Genomic DNA, 13,351 nt, shown 5'->3' with positions numbered 1-13,351 from the left:
TGGAGTCGGTGACACGGCACTCACCACAAACGGAAGTGAGTCATCCGGCGGGCGGTGCGGTACAGGTGTGGTGGGATAGGTCTTGTTTGAAAGGAAATTGTGATGGCACCGCGTCTTCCGATACGTTAATCAGGACCGTAATGGTCTATATTGTATGTACAGTGACGCTGGTTTCGTTGACTTAAAATTGAGGATTTGTGGGCCGTCATTCTGCTGAACGTTCGCTTTAACCTTCCAACGCAAACCGTATCTCCTTGGACCTAGATGTATGGAACTGGCAATTGCACTTTAAGACACCATCATTTCTACAGTCGCGCCGTCCACGGTGGCTGGTGACCAGCGTGCCAAGGGACTTTTTCAGCTACATGTGCTCCTTTTCCTCCACACTGCTACCAGTTTCCTGTGAGGTAAAAATACGCTTATGCATCAAGCATGAAAGTTACGAAATGTCCAACCAGAAGCTGGACAGGTGCAAAGGAAATTGTAGGAAAATTCAACAACGTGCCTAATTGATACCCACAACGGGGGTTATTTGGCCTTCAATCGTACTGGCTGCTCCTGTGCGAAGGAATTGTTTTATTTCAAGAGTTTCATTGGAACCGATATGCGTGGTGTTTAGGTACTGGAAGCATTGTTCGGACTTCAGACCATGTGGTCTAATTCACCAGCTACATTATGTGCTAGTTTGGGTTGATATTGAAGTCGAGTGGACCAAGGAGCTGTAGTGTTGTAATTTTGAACCGCTTTACCTCGTGCATGCGGCGAACTCATCTCCAATGATATTGAACTATCGTAGCGCAGGAGTTGCTTGTCTTAAGTGTAAATATGCCTATGTCTGGTGACATGTCCTTTCAATTTCCAGAGGAGTTTGGTGCTGGTGTTCATCGTAACAATCTTCATCAACGTCGTGTACATCCTGGACGCCACGGGTCGGCTGTACCAGGCGGGTCACCGCTCCAAAGGGCTGCTCGGTAAGTCTACAGTCACGGCTCGGTTTGAACGTGCCGACCATCGCACCACGGGCGTAGGAACGTCATGAAAAGTGGGTGGGCCACCCTGTCAAGGGGCCTCCTTCTCCAGGGGGCCTTCTTTTTTCAGGGGCCTCCAACTTTCGCCTAGTCCTGCTGGCTGCTTTCAAATATGACCTCCAAATCTAGCTTCTGAGATCGGGCAGATGTACCCAGGGGCGTAACCGCTTAAGCGAACAGTGCGGAAAGTCCGCACCATTTTTAAAACTTATTCCCCCTCCGATTTTTTTAGAATCTATTTGCCGCAAACGGCGCATGAGTCATGACCCCTGAAAACCCTTACACAAATGTCTTCCTTGTTTCCCAGGTGCCCCCATTAGCTTCATAGGCGCCCTCTTTGGCATATAAGCGCCCTACGCACATATAGTCATCAGAGACATCCCTATATGTCCCACAGTCGCCCCGTTGTCGCATACAATGTGCGCTTACCATAGGCGTCTCTCTTTTATGGACGCTTGAAGGCGCCTCTCTTTGCCATGCCGGCGCCCCTGTTTCTTATGAATGCACCCCCATGGCATTGATCAATTGCAATTTGCAGACCTCTATTGCATGTGGACGCCCATATATGTAGGCCTCAGAGGCGCCCCTCTTTCACATTGAGGCGCCCCTATGGGCTTCATAGGCGCCCCTCTATTGCACGTAGGTGCCCTACTGTCTCAAAACCGCGCTCCCCTTTGGCATGTAGACGCCCATCTTTCGTACGGAGGAGCCGCTGTGGTTCTTAGAGACGGCATGGTGCTCCCAGACGCAGATGGGGCTCTCGGAGTCGACAGTGTGGGACCTTCAGTCGCTGATGGGTGCCCGCCAGATGTGGACCCTCGGAGACGCCGGTATGGGGCCCTCAGAGATGCCGGTATGTGGCCCTTAGAGACACCGGTGTGGAACCCTCAGATACTTCAGTGTGAAGCCCTTACAATTGCTGGTGTGGAGCTATGAATGCGCTGGCTTAAATCCCTCAGAGGCCGGTACATGGACATTACAGCTCAGTGAGAGCTTGTGTGGTGCCTTCAGTGGCCTTGTGGAGCCGTTAGACATCAACATGGTGCTCTCAGGAGCCGGTGAGTCCTCAGAGTCACCGGTGTGGGGCCTTCAGAGCTCCGAGATACTGGTGTGGGACCCTCAGAGGTGTAGGTGTGGGTCCTTCAGATGTACCTATAGAGCCTTGAGATGCACAGGTGTGGTGGCCCACAGAGGCGCCGGTGTGGGGCCCCCAGGGCCACCGATATAGGGCCCTAAGAGACACTAGTATGACCCTCAAAGGCGCTGCTGTGTGGCGCTCATAACACTTGGTGTGGAGCCATCACAGGCGGGTGGAGCCGTTAGAGACCGGAAAGGGCCCTTAGATGCCTACAAGGAGCCTTCAGAAGCCGCGCGGCGTGGCACCCTTATGGAGATAAGCGTGTCTACTTAGGAGCCCTCTTGAGGTGCTCTCATGAGCTCTGAGGGGCCCTACCGAGCCGAAATATGGCCACGGCCAGTTGCCGCCGCATGGCTCTTCGGACTATCATTCTCAGGGGCCTCATCTGCCTAGTTTGAATAGAAGGGCCTCTCAGACCATCAGTCTCATGGGCCTCCTCTGGCTAGTATAAATAGAAGGGCCTGTTAGACCATCAATCCTAGGGACCTCCTCTGGTTAGTATAAATAGAAGAGCCTCTCAGACCATTAATCTCAGGGGGCTCCTGTGGACAATATAAATAAAAGGGCCTCTCAGACCATCAGTCTCGGGGGTCTCCCTAGAAAAGTTTAAGTGTGGATGGATGGCCCCCTCAGATTCATTAGGAGTGGACCTATCTGACTATCAGTCTCAGGGGCCTCTTCTGACTAGTGTGGATAGAGGGCCCTCCCAGACCACCGATTTCAGGGGCCTCCAGTGGCCAGTTATATGAACAGAAGGGCCTCACAGCCATCAGCCTCGGGGGCCTCTTCTGACTGGTGTGAATATGAGGGCCTCTCATACCATCAGTCTCAGGGGCTCCTCTGCCTAGTGTGACTATAAGGGCTTCCCAGGCAATCAGTCTCAGGGGACTCTTCTGACTGGTGCCGGATTGAGGGACCTCCTAGACCGAAAGTTTTGGGGGTCTCCTGCCTGTGGCCAGTATGAATAGAAGGGCCTCTCAGTCCATCAGTCTCATGGGCCTCTTCTGCCTGGTGTGATTATAAGGGCCTCTCAGGTCATCAGTCTCAGGGGCCTCCTCTGACTAGTGTAGATGGATAGGCCTCCCAGACCATCAGTCTCAGGGGCCTCTTCTGACTATTGAGGATAGAGGGGCCTCCTCTGACTAGTGAGGGTAGGGGGCCTCGGCTAGACCGCCAGTGTCAGGGGCCTATTCTGACTAGTGTGGATGGAGGGGCCTCCCAGACCACCAGTCTCAGACCTCTGACTAGTGTGGATAGAGGGGCCTTCCAGACCGCCAGTGTCAGGGGCCTCCCCAGACCATTGTGGATATTGGGGCCTCCTCAGATCCACTAGGGCCTCTCAGGCCATCAGTCTCAGGGGATTCGACTGACAAGTATGAACAGAGGGCCTCCTTGGATCCATCACGGCCCCTTGGAGTCCGTGCGTGGGGATTCGTGGAACTTATTTTTACCGATTTTGTTTATTCTGGAAGGTGACGACGTCCTCTCAAATCGGGACGAGGGGCCTCGAGTAAAAAGTGGGTGGGCCAAAAGAAAACACATGGTTGGCCCCCCCACCTCGAAAAGTGGGTGGGCACTTGCCCACCTGGCCCCCCCTGTTCCTACGCCTATGCATCGCACTGATCAGAACCGAACACGGACACGGAACAGACAGGCTAGAGAGGTGGATAGATGTGGGAACATGGGCCGTGGGCTATATATCAAAGAGAGCGGCATGGAATTCCCTTCCTGGGAACTTCAGGACTAAACGAGATTGGAGCTGTGCATGAGCTTGGTATTAGAGACTGGCTATCCCATAAGCCCGGAATAGTCTGCCTTTGAGCCAGCAGTGGTCAAATGGCCGGCAAGCACCGGTGTCTCTTTGAGTTGTGGGATAGCTGTGCACGGGTAGCGGACCATGCCGCACATATCGTACATTGCACATTTCATAGATCAGGCTGATTGCAGTTTTCCTGGAGCCTGGAGTTCCGTACTTCGTGACCTCTGTGCTGCGTATCGTGATCCGGAAGCAATAAGCAGCTGCCACAGTAGCAGCCACAGTAGCAGTCGAATTTATCCTTTCTTTGACCATGACGGCGGGATCAGTTGGCCCGTTACTGTCGCGCTCTGCAGTCTTTGGAATAGAAAGACATGCCACTTTCTATTTCCTTTGTGGATCGTCTGGTTTGCTCACCCTATTTAAGTGTTAACCCGGCACCGCCTGGGCTATTTCCGTACCCACGACAGCCTGGGGGGGGTCGGATCCGACCCCCCCCCCTGTTATCTCGAGAACCAATGGTCGTATCGAGCCCCGCGAGGCGGCGTTCGAAAGGTCTCTACGAGACCTTCCCAAAGCACTCTTAAGATTTTAAGATTGAGGTCAACTTTCGGGTCAAGGTCAGGTCAAAGGTCAAATTCAGGGGTTTTGCATGATTAGGCTTACGGACAGCAGAATCGATAGCTGCTGCTCGAAACTCACCAAAAATGACCTCAAAGGCCTAGTGAAGGTACCATGTGCGTATAGGGGTCATACTAATTACGGGTCAAGGTCAGGTCAGGTCACGAAAGGTCACGGTTTTCAATTTCTGCTACATGGGCGTGCGACACATGTTTTATGGCTTATTTTTCACGCCGAATCCGATGGTAATGGTTATATGTGACCCCAAGTCACTGTGCTGGTGATAAGTGTGCATTGAAAGCATAAAAAATCGTTTATACCCTACATAACTAAAGGAGGGCTAAGAAAAAAAGTCAATTTTGCAACTTTTTATTTTTGACATAAAAATAGGGACGCAGCATTGAATCCAGAACCAATCACGGAGAGTCCTGTTTTCTGGCCACCGAGCGGAAAGTTGAATTTCACCGGCAGGTTTGAAGCGGCAGCTCCTAGCATACCAATGGCGGAAAAGGCTCTGTTCTTTCCATCCGAGCTAACTCTTCGTAAATATTGGAACAAGGAAATGGACTATTTTCGGGTCCTCGCCTTCGGAACTTTACGGTGAGCCGCCATCGGATTGATGTGTGTGGTGCCTTTGTGCAGAGCCAATACCGATAATTCGTAGAGGATCTGACGTGTTGACTCGATTGAGCGAAGTTATCGACCCTAGTAGTTCATGATTGGAACAAACCGATCCGATCCGGTCGTGTGATATGATGGAGTGAAGTCTGGATAGCACGAAGTGCCGAGTCAGCAGGAACCGGCCACTGATGAAGGTGACAGCTTCTGACGGGACTGGTGAGCGCTGTAAAACGGCCTGTCAGGCGGCGGTCGGCCCGGTCTTCTATAGTCTCTTAGGCTGAAAAGGATCGTCGGATAAAGAAAACAGCTGTCCTCTTACTGCCGGGAAGGACACATTTGTCCTCTGATTGGTGGAGCTGTCTTCTGATGCACTATCTTCTTTTATTGTAAACGTAACTGCCTTTGTGTGGCCGGACGGGAGACTTGTGCAATATGCACCGCTGTTTTTGACGGCCTTACCGGGTCGGGCCGGACGGGGTTGTCCTCTGACGGACATTCAGACAGGACGGGCGGACAGGACAGAGCTGAGACAGGACAGAGCTGTCCTCGGTGGGTCAGACGGACCGGACAGAGCTGTCCTCGTCCTGGCCGGGCCGGAACCCGGACCACCGTCCCGCCGTCCGCTCCGGAATGAGTGCTGAATGGGACTGGCTGGGCTGCTGCGCTGCCCGGCCCATTCATTGAGATCTCTTTTGACGGCGCCGGCCTCCATCTGGCTCTTTTGTGTCGGCCGCGAAAAGCCTGAGCGATGCGGATTTGGCGGCGCGCCTGACAGATGCGTCACATGTCAGCACGGCTGTCACGCGGTCGGCCGGACGTGGCGGAAGTTATGCCGTGTGTGACTGCACGTGCGCGCGTGGTATTTTGGGCCGTGACACGTTTGACGCATGTCTCAGCTGTCAGCCTGTGTAGCGCCAGCTCAGCTATTCTGCTGAATGGGTGGTGTGAATACGCGATCGCTGAGTATGAGTGACCTTTGGTATGTTATGCGTTGTGCGGTGACAGAGGTATTTGAAGATTTAACAATGCCGTAGTGCCTATCTTCATTTTATTTTGTCGTTCTAGACTCACCAATCACATGACAAATAACGGCTAAACACAAGCCTTTGGCGGTTGAAACACGGTATGTGTAACGGATCGCTGGACAGTCTTAGAATGTTGTGCGTTGAAACACAATACAAACTACGGGATGTGTTTGGTTTTAGTGCTGTTGATGAGTCGAAATGAACCGCTTTTGGAAGTTTGCAATAATATGTCACACGGCTACCCTTTTGTTTCAGGAGGTGGAGGAAGCAGCAGCGACGCGGAGCCGGTGGGCGCCGACCACCCGGCCGCCCGCGGCGCCAGCCTCCGCCTTCAGCAGAGTGTGGCCAAAACTCTCACCGTGGAGGCCTACTCGAGTCAGAGTCGCGCCGCTGTGATGGTCGACGGAGCGACGGTGAGTCATACAGTCGACACGTACACTGTAAACCAAATTGACAAGTCTTGTGTAATATAACCAATCATCTCTTGGTATGTTTACCAACTGATACTTTTCAAACAAGCCGTTGTCTGGTGCATTGCTTGTCAGATGACAACTACGAGTCAATAGTTACTATGCACACCAACTTCTCAGTATCCAGACCAACTCTACATTTGTTTCAACGTTTGTTTCTTAACCAGTTTTGGAAACTTGTTGCCGCATGGTTATTTAACCGGCGCCTAACTTGTACTGGTCAGCTGGTCAGCATACACATGGTCAGCTGCGCCCGTGACGTCAGACTTGGCGGACCAATCAGCGGTCGCCGTCCGGCCCCGGCGCGGCGGTTTCAAACCGTTCAAACCAGCAGTTGTCGCGCGGCCGCCGTGCAGCATGGATCAGCGACGAGGGCTGTTCCAGCATTTGTGCAGTAAAAAGTGAAATCTGTGAACTGTGGTGTTCGTGCTGTGAGTGAGGCCCGCTCTGGCCTGCGGGACGCACTAATCGTGCCTATACCCGCGGTCGAGACGCCTCCCTTCCCCTGCGCGCGCAATGTAAGTGGGCCAGACCTTTGCATGCACATGTGAGCAGATGTTTTGCGGTCGGTGTTTTTTATATATAAATACATTTATTTGCCTTTAATTCAACTCTTTGTATTTTTAACTTAACTGATGGACATATATGGGCTGTAAAAGCTAATCTGGTTGGCGAATGGCGATCATGCTTTATTCGAATTATCTGCGTGATCGTGCAACTGCCATGATTGTTATGGTCAATGTGGAAATATTCGTCATACGGGCATGTTATACTTCTGGCTTGATGCGATGCACAAAACCATGTTTTTCCACATACGCAGCAGTTCTTGCTTCAAAGACTTATATGCTGACGGTGCACGATAGGTATACCTTATACCTCATGCATTTACCACATCCATTCGAAAATATGCACTTGGAATTGTCTCCAGTCAATAGTATTAATTACATACTACGTGATGTAGGTACGTGACCGTAATAAATACTAATGATTCCAGAAACTTCCGAATGGATGTGGTGTATGCATTCATCGATTATATAACCCATCAGTATTTCGTTTCTTGTCAGCGCAAGCCTTTGAGCAATAACTGATGCCAGTCATGATTTTGTGCACCACTTCCAGCCAAAAAATGACCTGTCCGTATAGAAAATATTTCCTGAATCAGTATCGTGGCAATTGAAAACGAACGCGAATCGTAAGTTCTTAAGGTTATCAACGCAAACAAAGCGATTGTAAGGAAGAACAAGTTCGAACTGAGCGTTAGTACACTTACTTGTTGACAATTTGTAAACTAGCAATGCCCAGTCAAAGGCTAGTTCATCAACAAACCAGGGGTTGTTGAACCGACAAGGAAACGGCTATGCCTATCCAGAAGTTGGTAGGTTCACAAGGCCCAGACTAGTACTCAACAAGGTGACGCCTATGCGAATTGGAACCAAACTTGTAGACAAACTGTTAGTTTGTTGGCCAACACGCCTGGGGTTGGTGAATCGACAAGGTGACGCCTATGCGAATTGGAACCAAACTTGTAGACAAACTGTTAGTTTGTTGGCCAACAAGCCTGGGGCTGGTGAATCGACAAGGTGACGCCTATGCGAATTGGAACCAAACTTGTAGACAAACTGTTAGTTTGTTAGCCAACAAGCCTGGGGCTGGTGAATCGACAAGGTGACGCCTATGCGAATTGGAACCAAACTTGTAACAAGGAGCCAACTTGTAGATTTGGTTTACAGTGTATAGTCACTCTATACTCACAGGGCACCCTTACTGCACCCTTTTCCCTCTCAGCCTAACCTGCCGCCCACTGCCGACAGACCAGCACCCCGAACCACGGACCAGTCTTGTAAACATTTTTGTAGACCAGAGAGCCAGTCCATAGGACTGCCCTTACCGCACACACCAATCGACAGTGGTTGGGCCTGACCCCAGAGTCACCCCAGGAGTCGTCCTCTCTCCTCCCACTCAGATCGGTGTCACAACCAGACCAGGGGCCGGAAATTGAGGAGAGTCAGCGCGCTGAGCTGATCCCCCCGGTGACGTCATCTCATGTTTACACGGCTGCTGAGGTATAGGTACTGGGGATGGTGGTGGGGTGGAGGGGGTGGCTTGGTCACGGCACACACACGAGGCAGTGTGGTTCTGTTGTGATTTTGTCCAGTCATTCGACTCGAAACGTCACGTGGGCCGATGTCGATGACTGTGTGTAGCGTTTAGAGGTGTCAATCGGATACCAACTTTTTGGTATACCGATACCAAACCGGTACCAAGTTGGTATTTGGTATTTCAAGGTGAATGTATTTGGTATTTGGTTGGTATTATGAATCCTCTCTTATATGTATAAAAGAGCCTAAGAACGTGGTAAAATGTTGTATTTTTCCATGTGTATTGCTGGTATTTGGTTTGGTATCGGTATCACGATTTTCCGTAATTGACATCACTACATAGTAGCGTTCTAACGTAGTAGGTACACATGCTATGCTGCACTGGGCTCTTTAGTGACACCCTGCTGCGAACACAAGAGAGGTATATCTGACCTCATATTATATTTATGCTTCAGTCTACACCTATGAGAGGATCCTGGTGTTCGATATTCGGTCAGTCCCCAGCGCCTTGTATACGATACAAAAATATGACATATCCAGGTCCGTCTTATTACGAAAATATGGCATAGTTGTTAGGTAAGTTATCTGGGTTATGAGTTATGACTTATGGGCTGTGCCATATGATTTTTCTCACTACGCACATGTTCAACAATCAGTTGGAGTAGTCATATTTCCTATTGCGAAAGTTTCACAATATTGCCAACGGGAATTCTTATGAATGCGTGATTCTCTAGCCATCAGCGTACTTTTTGTAATTAAAATTGGACCTACAATCCCATAACTAAGGATTTCGAATTATGTATGCGACGATAACTTCTCCGACGATATCGTCGCAATGCGAAGAGATATAGAGAAGCGAAACCTTGGACACATATTTCATAATAGCTAGCCAAAATTTTGTCATATTTAATGTCGATCTCATTTTAAATGACGTCACAGTGACGTTAGAAGTCCATTTATAGATTTTCGTCGTGTTAGTTTCCTCACGATATTCCCGATGTGTGGGACCGAATGTAAAGGAGGAATCACTAGTCAGGAACTAAGTGAATGTGTACTTAGATGTCCGAATGACAGCAGATGTTTTTTTTTTTAGTTCATTTACCGTTGAGTTTCATGCTCAATGCTAACTGGGACGCTCCATAACGGAAAACGTCAAAACTTTATGGCGTCACTGTGATGTCATCTGAAGTGATACAACCACCAAACTTTCCTTAATTTGGCCTGGGTGTTCCTTTAAAGCTATATCAAGTTTCAAGTTCGTAGCTTAGGGGAAGCGGGGGGAACACCGCCACTGTGGGAAACACCGCCACCCCATCTGGCGGCGAAAGTATGAACTATAAAGTGTAAAAATCCGTTATTTCTTATTAACCGCACGAAGGTAAGCGTCTTCTGATTTGTGTTCCGGTGTTTCAGTGTAATCGAAGCTCATTGTGGGCATTTAACCCGCGCCCGGCTGGGGGTCCTGGATTTCCACGCCCTGCTGGGGGGGGGGGGGGTGTTTGAACACCCCCCCCCTTGTAACTCGGCTCCTGGGCCACGTAGCGATACGCGGAAGACGGCGTTCGAAAGAGCGTCAAAAATAATGACGAAATCACTTCGGTCAATTTTTTGGTCAGGTCAAAGGTCAGGTCACCAGAGGTCATTGAAGGCAAAATTTCGCCGATTTCCAGGTCGAATGTCGAAAATTTCCAAGAAGCCAACGCATAACTCGGGAACCAATAGAGCTACAGCGCCGCGGAAAAGCGCATTCGATAGCCCTATTAACGCCCTTTCTGAGTAATTCTCTCAGATTTGACCTAACGTCAACGGTTTTGCCTGCAGGGGGCAAAAACTACAAAAATAGCCGATTTTTTTTTCGGAAACGGTTTTTCTGCAATAACTTTTGACCCAAGCCTTGTACGAGCTTACTTTCACCGGCATCGTATTCCTCTCGTCAAGACGCATCGAACGAACTATAACTTGACCTTGAAAGGTCAACTTGAAAATTTGACCTCAGGTCAAGGTCATGACCTGACCGGAAAGGGTCATGTTGCATATCAGTCGATCCGTATCGTCGAGCTGAACACATCTAAGGCGTTTTCATCGCTCTAGCATGCCTCTATCAAAAGTTATTTGCGAAAAACTGTTAGATACAATTCGTGACCTAAGATGACCTCAGGGCATAAACAAGGGTCACGGACACCATTTTCATGTTCAGTGTATCTAAACCACTTGTAATTCGGTGTTTGGGAGTGTTTATGATGTCTTTCATCCCAAAGAGGCGCATTTCAATTTTCTCCCATTGACTTATAATGGGGAGGTCGCAAAATTGACCTGACCTTAGGTCATAGATATCAAAATTCTGAGATATACATTTTGTACATGCTATTGCTCTTAGCAATCGCTGAAAGTTTTAAAGCGATCAGTCACTCGGTGTAGCTATGACAGACATTGAAACTTTTTATGAGGTGAGGTCACTTCAAGTGACCTGGTGACCTGACCTTGAATGACCTTGGTCTGAAATTTTCACAACATGTGTAGAATTGATGTATGATAAGGTGTACCAAAAACGGCGGCGCTCCGCGCCGCCGTTTTTGAGATATTCGCGAAAAACCACAAGGGGGGGTGTTCAAACACCCCCCCCCCAGCAGGGCGCGGGTTAAAGAAAAATGCACATTCTCTTATAAAAATTCGATGAGTTGGGAGCACTTTTGAATGTCTTTAAGTAGAGACTCATTTTGATTTACTTGATTGCATCGAAAAATAACTGATCGGCTTTGTCCAGTAAGATAGGTTTGCTTGAACCGTGTAGTACATTCTTGCCGCTGGCGATTTTTGCTTGTGATCACTTATTGGGGAACACCGCCACCCCGTGGCGGTGTTACCCCAATTGAGGTTGCGGTGTTTCCTGTTCGTAGCGTGATAAGTGATGAAATTCCAAAGACACGCTTTATTTATGTTCGTAGATGTTCCTAAGTCGGGAATAAGCAGCTTATTTGACTTTTTACTTTATATTTTTCATGCATCCCGACCAAGCACTTGCCAGCTGTATAAAACTGGCAAACAGCTGATGAACCTACATATACCTATCAGACATGTGCATGGATCCAAGTGATGGATCTATGATCTCAGTGGATCTCGAAGCAAAGTGCAGGTTGGGATCTATGATCCCACCGGATCCGGCGTGAAAAATACATCTTGGATCTATGATCTTATATGATCTGACGATAAATTAAGAACATGGATCTATGATCTGAGTGGATCCCACCATGCACCACATTTGAAACCATGTTTGAAAGGGTTTCTATGCCAATAAGTGACACAAAACCATGTCGATTATGACGTGTTATCACATAAAATCACTAAAACAGAACGTTTGTGAGTTGAAACAAGTGCTTTCGTGGGATATATGTGTTGACAAAAAATAAGTGAGGATCTATGATCCCACTGGATCTCAAGCAAAAATGAGACTCGGATCTGTGATCCCTACGGATCTCTCGATAAATTACAGAGCTGGATCTATGATCCCGTCGGATCCGAGATCAGGATCCGTGGGATCAGATCCCAGATCTATTTTCTCGGATCCATGCACATGTCTGATACCTATTTAGGTGTCCATTACCGATTATTTGCGAAAATTACCACTTACCGACAGGAAACTCATCGCACGCGATCTCTGAACAATTAAAAGCTTTCGTAGAGGGATGGGTTGGGTTAACATCAACACCGGTGGCGGGGTTACCCACACAATTTGTAGGCGGCAAATATGCAAGGTATTTTTAAAAGTCGTGATACATGAAAACCTTTTAGGAGCATGCAAAATAAGTACCTAAAACACGTGAGCAAATGTTTAAATATTGTAACCAAGACAATAACTACCAAGAGACTTCACACATATTCTCTCATTTTGGCGAAAAGCTTAGGGGGGCGGTGTTACCCCCGCTTCCCCTATCAGGTTTGGAAGAAATCGCACAAAACGTAGGGGGGGGGGGCAGCTTCATGCCCACCCCCAGCGGCTCGTGGGTTGATACTCAATCCATTTGCCTACTGTAAGTGGGTTTTGTATTATGCTTTTTAAAACACTGATGTTTGATGTTCACTCATACGATTCACTCACTCATACTTTGGTACGATTTTTACATATTATTGAATGAAACTCACTGACACATTAATCATCGGTACGACGGACTGAACTCGCCCAATACTCTGATCCGTCTGACAACCCAGGATTCTCCGTAGCGCCGAAATTGGATATACCTGTCTGAATTCCAGCTAGCGCGAGCACATTTGTTTTCATCTCGACTGACTGACCGCAGTAAGAGATCTGAGAATTTCCGCTTTTTAAACATCTTGTCCTGTGCAGTTCCGCGCTTTACATAACGCTTATAAGTTATAACGCTGGTTACAGTTGTCAACAGGCTGTCACATGAGTTAGATGTGCTGTCGAATTTCGCTTGAGTCGCGGTTATTTTGTCGGTCGCAGTGATGCCATGAGAAGCCAGTTGCGATGCTGCAGCTGCCAGATTGCCTCGATAGATGTCGCTAGTAGTTTACGCCTGAAGTTATGCTGTGCCGCTGAGCCTGGCGTGGCGCAAACTACCGATGCGTTTATAA

At 48.7% G+C, this 13,351-nt stretch overlaps 1 protein-coding gene across 3 annotated transcripts in view; it reads left to right on the top strand.

Annotated features, from left to right (window-relative positions):
- The window catches only part of LOC122389660 (protein O-linked-mannose beta-1,2-N-acetylglucosaminyltransferase 1-like), a 55,551-nt gene that overhangs the window by 26,772 nt on the left and 15,428 nt on the right, over window positions 1-13,351 (top strand). For all 3 annotated transcript variants that reach the window (XM_043381886.1, XM_043381887.1, XM_043381888.1), the window contains 2 exons: window positions 863-971; window positions 6,445-6,602. In XM_043381886.1, coding sequence (XP_043237821.1) covers window positions 863-971; window positions 6,445-6,602 — 267 coding nt within the window. The remainder of the gene's footprint in view (window positions 1-862; window positions 972-6,444; window positions 6,603-13,351) is intronic.

The sequence above is a fragment of the Amphibalanus amphitrite genome, unplaced genomic scaffold (genome assembly GCF_019059575.1).
Source record: "Amphibalanus amphitrite isolate SeventyFive unplaced genomic scaffold, NRLGWU_Aamphi_draft 000367F_arrow, whole genome shotgun sequence".
In the NCBI taxonomy this organism is placed as follows: Eukaryota; Metazoa; Arthropoda; class Thecostraca; order Balanomorpha; family Balanidae; genus Amphibalanus; species Amphibalanus amphitrite.
This window is presented reverse-complemented; position numbering and strand designations above follow the sequence as displayed.